Source organism: Pseudochaenichthys georgianus, chromosome 19 (assembly GCF_902827115.2).
Source record: "Pseudochaenichthys georgianus chromosome 19, fPseGeo1.2, whole genome shotgun sequence".
Taxonomy (NCBI): Eukaryota; Metazoa; Chordata; class Actinopteri; order Perciformes; family Channichthyidae; genus Pseudochaenichthys; species Pseudochaenichthys georgianus.
Genome location: NC_047521.1, coordinates 5867400 through 5882379, shown reverse-complemented (window position 1 = coordinate 5882379; position 14980 = coordinate 5867400). Strand labels below are relative to the sequence as shown.

Genomic DNA, 14980 nt, shown 5'->3' with positions numbered 1-14980 from the left:
AATAAAAAGCTTAAGTGCAAAGCTAACGTGAAAAGACTGTTACTAGTACAGTAATTATTATAACTATCACGATATTTTCGGTGTTCTATTATTCCGTTATTAGGAAAACATTTTTTACTTGGAATATTTTCATTACACCTATAGCTGACAAATGTCAAACGTTTACAGTTCTGGTTCTGACTGCTTAGGGAGATATATGAAATATGCCGATCTGTCGAAATCAATTTGGAAAAAAAACAAAAGTGTTCTACCACATCGGTCAAAAAGTGTCTCTCCTGCTATATTGAGAGGAAAAATCCCGGAACTATTGTGCGGCGAACTCTGTTGCAATAGGGTAACACCAGCGGACGGACATGGCTTGTATTCCTTTTTCAAAACAAACCATCTTTCTATATTTAGATGCGTTTTACTTACCGTTATGTGATTAGTTGCGAACGTTAGTTACAAGGCATTATCTTGATATATAACTTGCTAAATAATGGTAGTGGTTGCCATTCGGGATTAACGCTAGCTATAATTTTCTAGTAATAGCTTTAGATAGAGTATTTTTAGCTAACGTCACGCAACGATAACGACCCTGCTAGCTGTCGGTAACCGCATTAGTAGCATTATCTAATGTAATTGGGCTATATGTTGTAAGGTTGCCAAACACAGCACAGTATCCGACGTCAACATGTTACAGTGGACGACGTTAACTTAGGATACAATTGTTAACGTTAGCGGGCATCTGCTCAAATACTCATCTTAACGTTAGCTTGTCGCGAGCGTTTGACGGATATCTCTCCCTTTGGCTGGTTAAGCAACATGGGAAAGTGACGTTATGACGTGACAACAAAGGGCAACGCTTGATGATCAGCGTGTGTCATGCATTACTTGGCTTGCTCAAGAGATTCATACCCACATAAAGAGTGGTGAGAAGGTCAGTTAACATCACAGGGACATTTCGCCTTGTATAGCTGCACAATGCCTGGAATGGTGGTGTTTGGTCGGCGGTGGGGGATCGCCAGCGACGACCTGGTTTTCCCCGGATCCTTTGAGCTATTCGTCCGTGTACTTTGGTAAGTTGTCTCTTCCTGACGTCTAAGTAATCAGACATAATAATAATAACACGCATTGACCCTGCTATCTGTCCTTCTCTGCTGCTATTCTCTCCTTAGGTGGATTGGCACCATGATCCTGTTCACCTATCACAAGGGTAACTTTGATTGTTACGGCGGAGGAGTTCTCCACACCTTTCTGGTTGGACTCATGGTTGTGCTGGCGCTCATCATCCTGTCACTTTGTGCTACTGTTTATGTCAGTGCCCAAGGTAAATCCATTTGTATGTATTTTCCTCCTTACAATTAAATGAGCTTTACCTATATAGATCAGAAACTAGATCCACATTATTGGAGTGGCAGACATCACAGGAACTCAATGCTTTCACATAGTTTTGCATTCAGTAGAATTGAGATAAAAACGTTTTTTTCCGGCACACAGTTTCTGGGCTACACAAGGAAAAGTATAGGAAAGGATGTAAAAGTGTCCTTCCTTTTAGTCCACACATAAGTGCCATCCTTGATATTAGACTTGCAAAAGGCGTAACTGTCAGAAAGTACAACTGTTGAAATAAAGGAAGGAGCCACCTCTGCCTCCTGTTGAAACCGGGACAGATGATTGGTTTACTGTCACCCTCTGCAACATCACAATCTCTCCGTGTTGCAGATCAGTAAAGTGACATGTTCAAAGTCCAGATGCATCTCCTTTTGTTGACAACACAGATATCTATGATTGTTCGCCAGGTACCATTACAAACCCCGGCCCACGGCGCTCCATCCCTGCTCTGATTTACCTGCGAGCGATCCTGTACATCCCTGAGCTGGTGTGGGCCTGTCTGGGAGCCATGTGGGTGTCTGCAGACAGCAAAGGCTGCGATCCAGCCACGGTGGGGGCTGTCATCTCAGCAGTGATAGCCAGGTAGGTGGTGGAGGGCTACGGTTTCAAAGAGTCATTGTTTTATAGTTCGCCGAGGGGTTTTCATTCAGCCTCTTTCAGGGTTCTTTAAACTTGATAAAGCGGTGATTTGTCCTCATATTAAAAACTAACGAAACACTCCACCTGTCTGCAGTAAATCCCGCTATCACCCCACCCAAATCAGCTGAAGATATCTTCAAAACAAAAGCATCAAGATACATATGTAACATATATAATGACACTAAATAATGATGCAATTACTCTATACAAAACAGCAAGAACATAAATGGTAATAATACAAAACAATTATTATCTCAAACAGTATTTTATTTGAACCTTCACGATTTAGAATATGCTTAACTCAGAATATACTCCTTGAACATGTTCAACATAATCTGGTGTTTCATCGAGACTCATGTAAAGCAAGCATCTTTTAATATTTCAAATACAACCTGTTTTTCCCTTGCACCTCACACCAGACATGGAGCGGGTTGGAGCTAGCGGGGGGGGGGGGGGAGTGTGGTAGAGAAACCCCCAATGGAGGGAACTTTGTATTTGATCCTTTGCACACCATCTTTGAATAGTAGGAAAAAGTTACAACACACATTGACGGCTGAGTGTACATTTATTATGTTACCTTAATCTTTCTCCGCCACATTTAAAGTTGCAAAATAGATGTGATGATAAGGGATTTGGTTAAGGTATCTTGAAAGTGCTTGAAATGTTCTTACCTATACTTTAATAAGCTGTCTGAACTTTATGTCCTGTATCACAGCTGGGTCATCCTGCTGTTCACCGGGTTGGGCGTGGTGTTTGTGTTTGACCCGCTGGGAAACCCCCGTCCTCCGCACTCGGCCATGGAGCCTCTGGGAGTCAGGGACCAGCAGAGCACCGAGGGCACGCAGTTCCTGTCCACCGCTCGCTCCCTGGCCGTCAAGGTGTGGGAGAGCCGGCTGAGGCTGCTCTGCTGCTGCCTGCCGCAGGACGAGAGCCACCGGGCGGCCTTCTCCAGCATCGCACAGCTCGTCGGGGGGTTCTTCTCCGTAAGACACGGCTTCTCCCTCTCGTCTGTCCTTGTTCTTGTCTTCAAGTCTGGGTTCACATGTACAAACATATTGAGTGTGCTCTAAGAGAGAACTTAGTCCAACAGGAGTGGCTTAGGAGTGATTGAGGACATTCTCACAGCAACTCTGAGGGAAGAAAGGACACACTCTTGTATCTTAGTGGGGAGGTGTGGCTGACCCCTTTGCTAGGTATGAATACATTATTTTATAAAACGGATTGATTCATAAAAAAAAGCCCTAAAGTGATTGGAATAGAATACAAACTGAAATTGATAGCCATGTTTATAGAATTTGGTTTCTTTTTTAGAAATTATTTTGAATACGTCATGGCCATACTGAAAAAGTATAAAATCTGTTTCTCTTTAAAAACACAGGCACACAGTAACCTATTAAAATGCTGACATTTATATCTTTCCTGTGTTTGTGACCAATCTATAGCTAGCGGCATCGGTCGGCATAACAACCAGCAAACAAGTCCTTTCTCTTCAGCGCCCTCCTCCCTAGTCCTAATAGTTCTTAAGCTTAGGATCTCTCTTAAGATGCTTTGTGAATACCTTAACCAGGATGTTGTCTTAACTCAAAGGGAAAATCCTTAGAAAACCTGGTATTATTAAATGTCACTTGTTAGACGCTTTTATCCAAAGCAACTTGCATACATTCAGTCCTGTGGGCGATCCCCACGGGAGCAATGTGGGGTGAAGTGTCTCAGGGACACCACGACATGCTGACTGCAGTGGGACTCAAACTTGCTATCCCCTGATTTGAAGTCCAGCACACTATGCACTGAGCCACAGCCTCCCTCCCTAATACTAATACTTTTCTTAACATATAATAATTTGGAGCAATTCTTTTTACTAGGAGCTTTATGAATGTGGCCCCTGGAAGTTAGACTGCATCAAGTCAGATGACATATTAGAACACCACAAGAAAGACTACAAAACCGTGTGTGTGTGTGTGTGTGTGTGTGTGTGTGTGTGTGTGTGTGTGTGTGTGTGTGTGTGTGTGTGTGTGTGTGTGTGTGTGTGTGTGTGTGTGTGTGTGTGTGTGTGTGTGTGTGTGTGTGTGTGTGTGTGTGTGTGTGTGTGTGTGTGTGTGTGTGTGTGTGTGTGTGTGTGTGTGTGTGTGTGTGTGTGTGTGTGTGTGTGTGTGTGTGTGTGTGTGTGTGTGTGTGTGTGTGTGTGTGTGGGCCGACATCACAACACCTCAGGAAGAGACTGTGGAACTGCACAGAGACTCTACAGGGAGGGTTCTGCTCAGCATGAAGCCGTCTGAGGTCAGGCAGCACCGTGTGGACTCAGACTGCAGGGAAGCCTGTTTGGGGTTTGCTGACCACTCAGTCTCACACTCAGTGTTTAAGAACGCCGCTGTCGGTGAGGATGTTCTGACATTTACCATCAAAGCCAGACTGCAGGTGTCACCCACTGAGTACACTCTGTCCACCTGGTACCCTCGCATCCACACTCCATTCTGTTTAAACCATCAGGATTCACAACAACACCTAGAATCCACTGCACACATAACAAATGGATGTAATGCATACAAACGCCTGTACATAGCCGTCATGACCGTATTGTGGACATTGTGTCTGATGCGGTACGAAACATCTTACCATCTAGCGCAGCAATGTACAAGCACGCTAGAGTGCTACCAGCATGGTTTGGTTTTACAAATGATGTCTTTGCTCACATCCCAAATACACCTGATGTTGTTTTTGTTGACACCAACCACAGGGAGGTGCTGATCTTAGAAGTACGCTGTGCCTTTGACCGGTGCATGGACCAGGCTTTCCAGGACAAGTATATTAAACACCAACCACTGCTCGATGTGATACAAGTGTAGATATAGCATACTTGTATTCGGAAGTCTTGGCCATGTATATAAATGCACCATGACTGGGCTGAGGATGCTGGAATGCCAAAGAGAAAAGCCAAACAAATTGCCAAATATTGCTCTGTTTCAGCTATTAGCCGTGTGGAGAAGGAGGTGCTATGTGTTCCCTTAAGGCTGCTGCTTAGCCGTGTGGAGAAGGAGGTGCTATGTGTTCCCTTAAGGCTGCTGCTTAGCCGTGTGGAGAGGGAGATGCTATGTGTTCCCCTAAGTGTTCTGTGCTGCTTAGCCCTGATATATTTGATTCCCTGTCTTATGTAATATAATTTGTGGAACCAAATAAAGTATTCAAATGTGTGTGTGTGTGTCAGGACACAGACCTGGTCCCCAGTGACATCGCAGCTGGTCTGGCTCTGCTGCACCAGGAGCAGGATAAGATGGAGCAGAGCAGAGACCCAGACGTCATGGTGGACCACAGCCCCTCGTCTCCCCTCGTAAGTCTGCCCCTCGTGTCGTCACAGCCGCACAAGGAGCAGGACACACTGCTTGTTTCAGTCATGCAAGTCTTTTAAAATAATGTTCTTGTTGACGATCGTTTATTCTTCATAGGGAGAAGATTTGGAGACGGAGCTGGAGGAAGCAGCTCACTGCATGCAGTTTGCTGCAGCTGCCTACGGCTGGCCCATGTACATCTACTCCAATCCGCTCACCGGGCCCTGCAGACTCAGCGGAGACTGGTGAGATTGAGACTTCACTTATCAGTCAGTGGGACCCGTCAGAGGAGTCACACGGGTAGCCGGTTAGGTTAAAGGACAGGTGTGTAGCTGTCAGGCCTTCAGACTCAGTGTGTGTTCCTCTCTGGGCGACTGTACTCGCATGCTGGGGCAACAGGAAGAACAAGTAGATCCAAAGGAATGATCGTAATGCTGTGTTCACATGGCTTCGGGCAGACAGGAGACAGACAACACTTCCTGCCAGCACAGAAAGAAAACATCCAATCAGTGTGATGCCACGGCAAGACAGCAGAACACGCGTTCATATCATTTGCCATGGTGATGTTTCATTGTTTACAAATAATGGATATATCAAGAAAATGTAATGACTCTTTATAGCATATAGCTTCTTGTAATATCATGGAAGGATTCCAAGCACTGGTCTGTGGGGTGTTGCACACAAATGAAAAAGCTTCCTGTTCCCCCTTGTGGGCTTAGTGGGCTACCTAACTTCAGGTTGTAAATTCCATTGCAGAGTACGGCGGGAAGTTTAAATATTTAACATTTTGAACGACAATCTTATCTATATTTAACGATGCTGGTATTCTATGACTGCCTCGCCTCATTGCTGCTTTCCTTCATTAAAGCAGAAGCTAGACATCAATGCAAATATAGTTCTAAAGTCCTTTCACTATTCTGATTATAGAGAACAAAGATGAACTGAAATCTAAAGCCCAATATTCTCCTAGGTGAGACATCTAGATTTCAGAGTCAGAAAAAACCCAATATGTGTTGACCACATTGAGATTAAAAGTGTGATGCGTGTTCTATCAGCTGTAGAAGCCGTGAGGCCGAGTATGACATCGTTGGAGGAGACCACCTCGGCTGCCACTTCTCCTCCATCCTGCAGAGCACAGGTCTACAGTACAGAGACTTCATCTACGTCAGCTTCCACAACCAGGTACACATCTCACATGTTCCTGTGTGTTCATAGTTTCCCCAGATGGACTGTTTTAGGTCATCAACTCCTATCCAACAGTCTCGCAAGGCAAGGCAAGTTTATTCATATAGCACTTTTCAACGCAAGGCAATTCAAAGTGCTTTACAAAAAAAATAAAAATGAAAGACATTAAGCATTAAAAAAGAAAAGCTAAAAAATACATGGATAAAAGTTACAGTGCAGTCTAAAATATGAATAGTTCAATTAAACATTACAAGAAAAAGTACATGGATAAAAGTTACAGTGCAGTTTAAGATGTGAATAGTTCAATTAAAAGCAGCGACAAAAAGAAAAGTCTTCAGCCTGGATTTAAAAGTAGTCAGAGTTGCAGCGGACCTGCAGGTTTAACGTCATCTGAATCGTCTTTGTTGCAGATCTATGAGATCCCGTTTTATGTGGCCCTGGATCACAAGAGAGAGGCTGTTCTGGTGGCTGTCAGAGGAACGCTGTCTCTGAAGGTGAGTGGACTCCCAACCCCTACATATGTTGGTCCATTATAGACAAAGAAAAATCATTATTGGTTGCGGTGCTTGCCAATATGTTAGATTGTTGTTTCTCTCGGTTCCTTCTTGTGTTTCCCGTTACACACACAGTGTTGGTCCTGGTTGGTTTTCATTTTCTCCTTTTCAATCTATTATTTAAAATGTGCAAATAATATAATCTACTACATTAAATATGACATGCCGAACAATGAACTAGTTTCTGTCCATGTGTGCACATGAATAAAGTTGTGCGATTTTTGTTTCGTTTTTTACCCTCCCATTTCCCGTTACTGTACAGAATGACTTCCCCATTCGTACCCCAGATGGTGTTGGAGGTGATAGACGAGTGTTAAAGGCCACAGCTACATATCGGTGATAGTTGGTCTATTTGTGATGGCATGTAATAGTTCCTCTAAAAGATAAAACCCCATGACACACTTGTATGAGAGTGTTAACACATGTCTACACACCTTCACATTAAAGTCAGACAGAATTATGGTGATGATTTGGTTGGGGAATATTATAGTCTCTCTGCTTGTGTTCGTCCACAAGACTTAAACGTTCATTCTTAATCAAGCTTTAAATCAACCTTGAAACATTTCATTCCTTCCCCAGAGTCTTCAACATTGAATGATGCCTTTAACACGCGGTCTGAGACCAATGTCTTGCTCATTTCACTCCGTCTGTCCTGCAGGATGTGCTGACAGACCTGTCTGCTGAATGTGAGAACCTGCCTGTAGAGGGAGTGCTGGGATCCTGCTACGCTCACAAGGTGAACGACATTTAAACACGCCACCTTTCAAAAGCTTTTAATGTGTTTTAAACACAAGCTGACAGAGCTGAGATTACCCACTGTTAGTACTGGTGTTCTGATGATAGATTTTAAATGAAAAATAAATTAAGAAATGATAATTGGTTTTAGCAATATGTGCGAGAATATTTGAAAGTATTGGGCACTATTGTTGAAAGCAAACTGAGATGCAACGCTATCACCAATGCTAGGTTTGCCAAGGCTCAACCACGTGCTTTAGGGAAACTTGGAAGCCTTAATGTGGACAGAACTGTGCTAGCATTATTTATAACAACTCCATCCAGGGTATACATGCAGACCTCAAGATCTGTGTCCCACACAGTATTCAGCATTTAGCTCTGATGTTAAACTTGCACTTGGGTCTTCATTGATTTCCCAAATGATGCTAGTACGCTGTAGTATAATACGTTGTCATGCATGGTTGTTACTGTTATTTTGATATAATTGTATGCTCTTTTTGCAAATCGAATTCTCCTAAAAGCACTAAAGGTTTCATGTATTCAGTTCAGTAGAGATGAATGCTGCTGTGTTCCCTGCAGGGCATGTGTCAAGCGGCAGGCTACATCTACAAGAAGCTGGTCAACGATGGCATCCTGAACCAGGCTTTCTCCATAGCACCGGTAAGAAGGACATTTCAGCTTGGGAACTACATCTCAGCCCCAGAATGCATCATTACTTTCCCTTCTGCCAATCGTATCTGGAGGGAATGAGATTTCATTTTTAGGAAAAACAGCATTGATTTCTACACAGCTCTCCATATCCATTCCATGTATTGTAATCCTATAAGTGTTTCCTTTCTCCTTGTAGGAGTACAAGCTGGTCATCACCGGTCACAGTCTGGGTGCTGGCACAGCGTCTCTGCTGGCTATCCTCTTGCGCAATTCCTTCCCCACCCTGCAGTGCTACTCATTCTCTCCACCAGGGGGCCTGCTGAGGTAAGGAAAACTATTCAGTAACCATGGCAGCAACAGTTTGGCAAACAGATGACAGCCCATAAAACTGGGATGGTCCCCTGGCTTTGAAGGGTTACTCAATTCTGAGTCATTAGTTACATATTTCTTATAAAAGGAGATTATGATGTCTTTTTTTCCCTTGACATGTATTATATAGAGCAGTGTTTCTCAAACTTTTTCATACCAAGGACCACTTAACCAATAAAAAACACTCGCGCACCACCTAACTCCACAAATATCCAAAAACACATCGTTTTTTACAAATCGCCTGAAAATGGTACAAACAAGTGGCAACATGTGTGAAGAAGGTGCTTATCTGGGCTATATCATGCAATCCAAAGTGAAACTTAAGCTCGTTCCATTGCGGAGATATTCCCGCGAGAGTGCGAAAAACTTAAATAAATGTATTTATTTCAAATGTGAAATGTTACCAATATACTCACGGACCACTAGGGGGCGCTCACGGGCCACCAGTGGTCCGCGGACCACACTTTGAGAAGCACTGATATAGATAAAAGAATGATGTGAAAAGTTTGTACTTTGAAACTATCAGTGAAGTTTCAGTCCTTGTTGTTTGACTTTGGTTGTATTGGTCTGACTTAGATATGGCTGTTTGTCACATAGAGAACACTCAGTTGTTAAACATGTTACTAATGTAATGCGTTTTCTGTTCTGTGTGTCTATGCAGCAAAGCCTTAGCTGATTACTCCAAGGACTTTGTGGTGTCCGTGGTGCTGGGAAAGGATCTGGTTCCCAGGTAACTAATGGCTATTATTTACTTCTTAGCCTTAAGAACATATTGTTTAATCAAAGTTTCAATTTATAACATATAAAACATGTATTTTGATACTGGTTAGATCGTTGTAGCTGTTTGGTTTATACATTATTTCCAGTGGATCCCTGAAGATAAATATATGTGTGTGTCAGCAGCACTGGAGACACTTGTTTTCCAAAAGCCAAGTGAAAGTGTGGTGATGACTATTACGGAGCACTGTGTCACAGCGTGGCTCTGCCCTGGTGTTAGAGAGCAACTTCCACACTACTTATTTCATATAAACCTTCTATGTTTGTCTTCTGGACCATTCTCAGAAACGCCTGGATGGAATACATTTTGTTTTGGCACAAAATCCACATAATGATAAACTGATTAGAAAGATCTTGTGAAAAGCCAATATCTCTTTGGCCATACAAACAAACCCATTCTCAGCCATAACTCAATCATTGATGTGATCATTGAGGCATACATGCATAAGGCGGTAGTTCTAGTAGTTGTTGTTAATCATTGTTCTTTTTGTACAGATTGAGCCTTCCCAATATGGAGGATCTGAAGAGAAAGATTCTTAAAGTAGTGTCAAACTGCAATAAGCCCAAGGTAAGAACCACTCAAAGCCATGAATGGAGTGCTGAATGTCTCGTAGGTCAGGTCAGTCTGTGAACATATGTTCTGTGTGTTCCAGTACCGCATCCTGCTGCAGGGGTGTTGGTACGAGGTCTTCGGAGGAGACCCTGATGACTTCCCCACTGAGATGGACAACAGGAGGGAGGAGGAGCTTAGCCAGCCTCTGTTGGGGGAGGAGTCACTGATGATTCGCCACTCGTCATCCTATCAGAGCCTGGCGTCGGACGAGTCCCCTGCTCATACTGCTACCCACTTACCTCTCTTCCTGCCTGGACGCATTCTGCGCATCACAGAAGACGGGCCATCACGGAGGTTTGTCTACACATATTTGTAATCTCTGACTTCCCCAGATCCACCCGAAGCAGAGCGGTGCAGGGATGAGGTCTCTGTGTAGGCCAACCCCTACAGTTAGCAACTGGTTCCCCTTAGAAGGAGCGCATAGGATTTTGGAATGACGTTGAAAATAAGTTCTGTGGCAAAGACACATCTATGATCGTCAGGCGCTTTGTTCAGATAGATGATCTTTTATGGTGACAAGTTAGGTTTTAAACAAACTGCATTGACTACAATTGACTTCACGTCACAACCACTTAACCAAAGGCAGAATTTAGCTATTTCTTGGAAGTCGCCCCTTTTTAAGTCATGTTTAACTTTAATAACGACTGGGGGTACTAAGGAATATCGTAGAACAAACTGTTAGATCTCTTAGGTTTGTGTAAAGCCGTGTGCTATTCAACAGATTTTAGTTTGGCAGAACCATCATTTTTAAGTTAACAAAATGGCTTGTTGGAGCTCGTGCCCCCCCTCCCTATGAGCCCACTGTGCTCTGATTGGTCAGCTCGCCCACTCTGTTCTGATGAGTCCACCACCGTTACAGCGGAACATCAGTGATTATGTGTGTTACGTTCCCTACTGGGCTAGGGGAACCAAAGGGAAGCAACACAACCAGAGTGGATTGGTAATCATTATAAGTGGCTGACATCCTCGTGGATTCATCTTCTCATTACAGACACATGCAGTTCCTAACATTCGGTCTATATGCTGTCAAATGTATTATCTCTTGGATTTACACACGGCATCTATTGCACGTCTGTCCGTCCTGGGAGAGGGATCCCTCCTCTGTTGTTCTCCCTGAGGTTTCTCCCATTTGAGGCTCGAGGAGCGGACAGTGTGAGCTGGGTTACTGGTGTCGTTTCCTGTTCCTGCGGGTTCCTGCGGGTTCCTGCTGGTTCCTGCGAGACAGAAAGACAGCGAGACACTGCGGAACTCAGCCTGAGCACACACACACACACACACACACACACACACACACACACACACACACACACACACACACACGCACACGCACACGCACACAGCCACACACACACCTTTTTAACTGCATTCATTTTTCTTCTGCTGACTCTGCATATTTCAGTTCTTAAAAATAAGTTGACGCTAATGAATTGTTTATGTATTTTAGCAACTTTGCTGGCGCTCAAATGGACAATACAACCACTCTATATCAACATATTGCACTACCTCACCACCAGATTTGTATCAGTGTCGGGTGGAACGTTGCCCAAGACTCTTTGCAATGCAAATTGTGAGATGGATTTGCCTCTAAAATTCTTGTTTCTCTCTTTTCCCTCAGATCCTGTTTTTCCCCGGTCCGGTACCGCGCAGACTGGTCCAATGAAATGTCATTCAGGAGTGTTTTGATCAGTCCCAGGATGCTGGCAGATCACATGCCCGACGCCATGCTCCGAGCACTCACCAGTCTGACCAGGGACCGGCCCTTCTCCCTCTGCCCGTCGTCTTCAAACAACACCAATCACAACACTGTCTGAAACGCGTCAAAGAGACTGAGCTCCCAGACTTTACAGTACTTTAAGCACACTTCAGTTTTTTTTACGTTTTCCTCCATGCTTCAAATACTTTCTTGCTATTCAGTTGCATCTTGTCTTCAGGCTTAATCCTGAAGACCCTTTTCTCTAAAATACATTTGAAAAATTGATTGTAATGGTAACGGAACTTAAACCATCGGCATTTACCTGCTGTGAGCTTCATGAATGAACAAGTACCTTGCTAAATTGCACTTTTAATTATTTATTTCCATTTGTTTTATTTCACATCCCTGAGTTACTGCGTGAGCTACTTAATGCCATGATCTTTGAATGTGCGTTGTGTACCATATTTGCCAGTGCTGCAGTTTTAATGTAATGTCTGTTCTACATTTGATGTTTTTGTTAATGGTGGACACAGGCCCCCATGGCCACTGTAAGTGTCACATGCTGTCTTCCTGATCTTTGGAGAGCAGTCTGATCCAGGATGTGAAGATACAAGGGTATAGCATTACCTCCTCATTGTATAGTAACTGTGCTTGGTATGTGTTGTGTTTAATGTCTCGAAACATCAGGGTGATCAGTGCCTATGCATCACAGAAAAATAAGTCAGAATTGCTTTACAAAAAAAAAGACAGAGGTGAGTGTTTACAATAAGTTCTGTTCTGCGTTCACTATAATGCAGTTTCAATAGTGCATGATGTACGGCAGAAAATATTTAATGCAACAGGTAGAGCGATTGTACATTACTTGAGAACCTGTTTACTTGCTGTGAATACTTCATATTTTTTTCAGGTAATATATAATAAAGTTGAATCAACTGATGCTTGCATAACAATTTCATATTCACAGTAAATTGAATTGGAATTCTTGATATAAATTAAAACACTAGTAAAGCCCACTGCATCCTTTAATTTTTTTGTACACTATACAAGGTGTTTTAATAACCTATGTACTATTCTCAGCACTGGCAACTGTTGTTGAACTGAAAGCAAGTCAGCCATATCAGTCAATGAGAGTGGGTGTAATTAATTCTGAAATGTCTCCAATGGTTAACACCAGCAATTGGCTTCAGTTTTGACTCCTTCATCAGCTCTCTTTAGCATGTGACGTAAGGCGACGTCCCGTCAACAACTCATGACCTCTTCAAGTGATGCTCGGAAATTCCCATTTCTGAACTGGGACACGGTCAATTGCAGTGCTGACCGAATGTAAAGTATCAAAGTTAGCTCAACATATTTCTACTTTTGTCTTTAAATATATGTAAGGGAAAAAAATGGCACAGCTACATAACTAGGCTCCTCTGTAAGCTCTGCAACTTTAAAATAAAAGGGGAATGTCCAGTCATCCAGGGAAATTAATTTGTGTTTGAAATAAATCTGACAAAAGGGGAACATTACATTATTAAGAAAACATCACCTGACGTTATCCTTACCTCAGTAAATAAACATATAGTAACAAATAAGCCGTTTAGATGTTATAATCAGGGTTGGATAAGGTTCGTTCTCCGCCCCTTAGACGTCACACACTATCAACTATATAACAGGACACATGAAATTATTATTGTATCTTCAACAACAATGTCTCCAATCTGGTAGTGTACATACGTCTTGCCACTTATTTACTACATTGTATTATTGTAGTTGTTCAACACTTTTACAACATTGGAGTGCTTTTGCTGTTTTTGGTGCACTTTTGGCTTTGGCGTTTTGCCAAATTGAACATCCAGATTAGTGTTTATCTGGTCAAAACGGAGACAAATTAGAATCTGACATTGTATTTGCAGTGGACATATTTATTAATTTCATATGTCGCTTAAATTCGTCCCATCTCAATTTTTCCGACAGCACTTGAAGGCAGCATCAGGAGCTCATCTGTTGGACAGGGAAACTAATCAGGAGCCAAGTGAAGACTTTTCAGTGGCGCTGCTAGCTCCCAGGCTAGCAAGCTATCAGAGTCAGCCGTCCAGTCGAATAAGGAGGAGTACAGACTTTGATTATAAAGTACAGTGTCTCTTCTGTACAGTACACAACACTCAAACTATGTTTTATTAACACCGTTTTGTTGCGCTAAAGTAGCAAGGCAGACAGCCTCTGGCCAGCTGAAGCTTGCGGCTAGCTCATTAACGTTAGCTGGGAAAGAAGTGGAGGCAAGAAAATGGAGCTGGACGACGTAGTCCTGTATCAGGATGACTCAGGAAACTCCACCATGATGTCCGAGCGGGTCTCAGGTCTGGCCAGTTCAATATACCGAGAGTTTGAACGGCTTATCGAGAGATACGGGGAGGATGTAGTGAAGGAGCTGATGCCGCTGGTGGTCGCCGTGCTGGAGAACTTGGACTCGGTGTTCGCTGTCAACCAGGAGCAAGAAGTGGAGCTGGAGCTGCTGAAGGAGGACAACGAGCAGCTCGTCACCCAGTACGAGCGAGAGAAGGCGCTGAGAAAACACACAGAGGAGGTGGGTTTCACCAAAACACTGCCCAACTACTTTATAACCCGGATTACAGATTAAAGACTCGTATTATGGTACAACAAGATTACAAACCCAATTTATAAATCTGGCAATTCACTGTCGCGGTGTTTATCAACTATATATATCCCATTAATCACAAATAAGTACTCTATGAAATATAAACGCTCATTTTCTGTTTGACATACCCACTTCATTTCTCAAAGGAGAACTACACTTCCTCAAGTGGTTGCTGAAACTAACTGGGGCATTTAACGTAGGCAAATTGAGGGAATAGAAACTTCAAACTTTTCTAAATAATTACAGCTTGATGGTGTAAATGCATTTCCTGAACGGCGGGTCCATCCAGTGTCATAAGAGGCTATAAAGACCGCCATGTATGTGATCCAGATTTTACAATTGAAGCGCAAACATGACATGTGAAGCACACAGTGTACTGTAGCTGCACGTCCATGCCTCTATGGACCCCCTATGAGGAGGATACCG

At 43.1% G+C, this 14980-nt stretch overlaps 2 protein-coding genes across 5 annotated transcripts in view; both read left to right on the top strand.

The window, feature by feature from the left end:
• Positions 1 to 963: 963 nt before the first annotated feature.
• daglb (diacylglycerol lipase, beta) lies at positions 964 to 12850 on the top strand. The gene is made up of 15 exons (XM_034107280.2): positions 964 to 1058; positions 1158 to 1309; positions 1782 to 1956; positions 2729 to 2996; positions 5216 to 5338; positions 5454 to 5581; positions 6392 to 6518; positions 6932 to 7015; positions 7734 to 7811; positions 8390 to 8470; positions 8658 to 8785; positions 9492 to 9560; positions 10103 to 10175; positions 10261 to 10514; positions 11836 to 12850. Exons 1-15 carry the CDS (start codon positions 964 to 966, stop codon positions 12029 to 12031), a joined length of 2031 nt encoding a protein of 676 aa, XP_033963171.1. The 3' UTR covers positions 12032 to 12850.
• A 774-nt stretch (positions 12851 to 13624) lies between these two features.
• Positions 13625 to 14980, top strand: part of spag9b (sperm associated antigen 9b) — a 68429-nt gene continuing 67073 nt past the window's right edge. For 3 of the 4 annotated variants that reach the window (XM_034108097.2, XM_071206807.1, XM_034108092.2), the window contains exon 1: positions 13625 to 14482. In XM_034108097.2, coding sequence (XP_033963988.1) covers positions 14183 to 14482 — 300 coding nt within the window. In that variant the 5' untranslated portion in view covers positions 13625 to 14182. The remainder of the gene's footprint in view (positions 14483 to 14980) is intronic. The other variant, XM_071206808.1, reaches the window with a different exon arrangement.

Excerpts from the sequence above, each read along its gene's own strand:
- daglb (XM_034107280.2), top strand. The coding sequence starts at position 964 with ATGCCTGGAATGGTGGTGTTTGGTCGGCGGTGGGGGATCGCCAGCGAC. Across the intron at positions 2,997-5,215 it reads TCGTCGGGGGGTTCTTCTCC|GACACAGACCTGGTCCCCAG; the intron begins GTAAGACACGGC and ends TGTGTGTGTCAG. Across the intron at positions 10,176-10,260 it reads CAAACTGCAATAAGCCCAAG|TACCGCATCCTGCTGCAGGG; the intron begins GTAAGAACCACT and ends TGTGTGTTCCAG.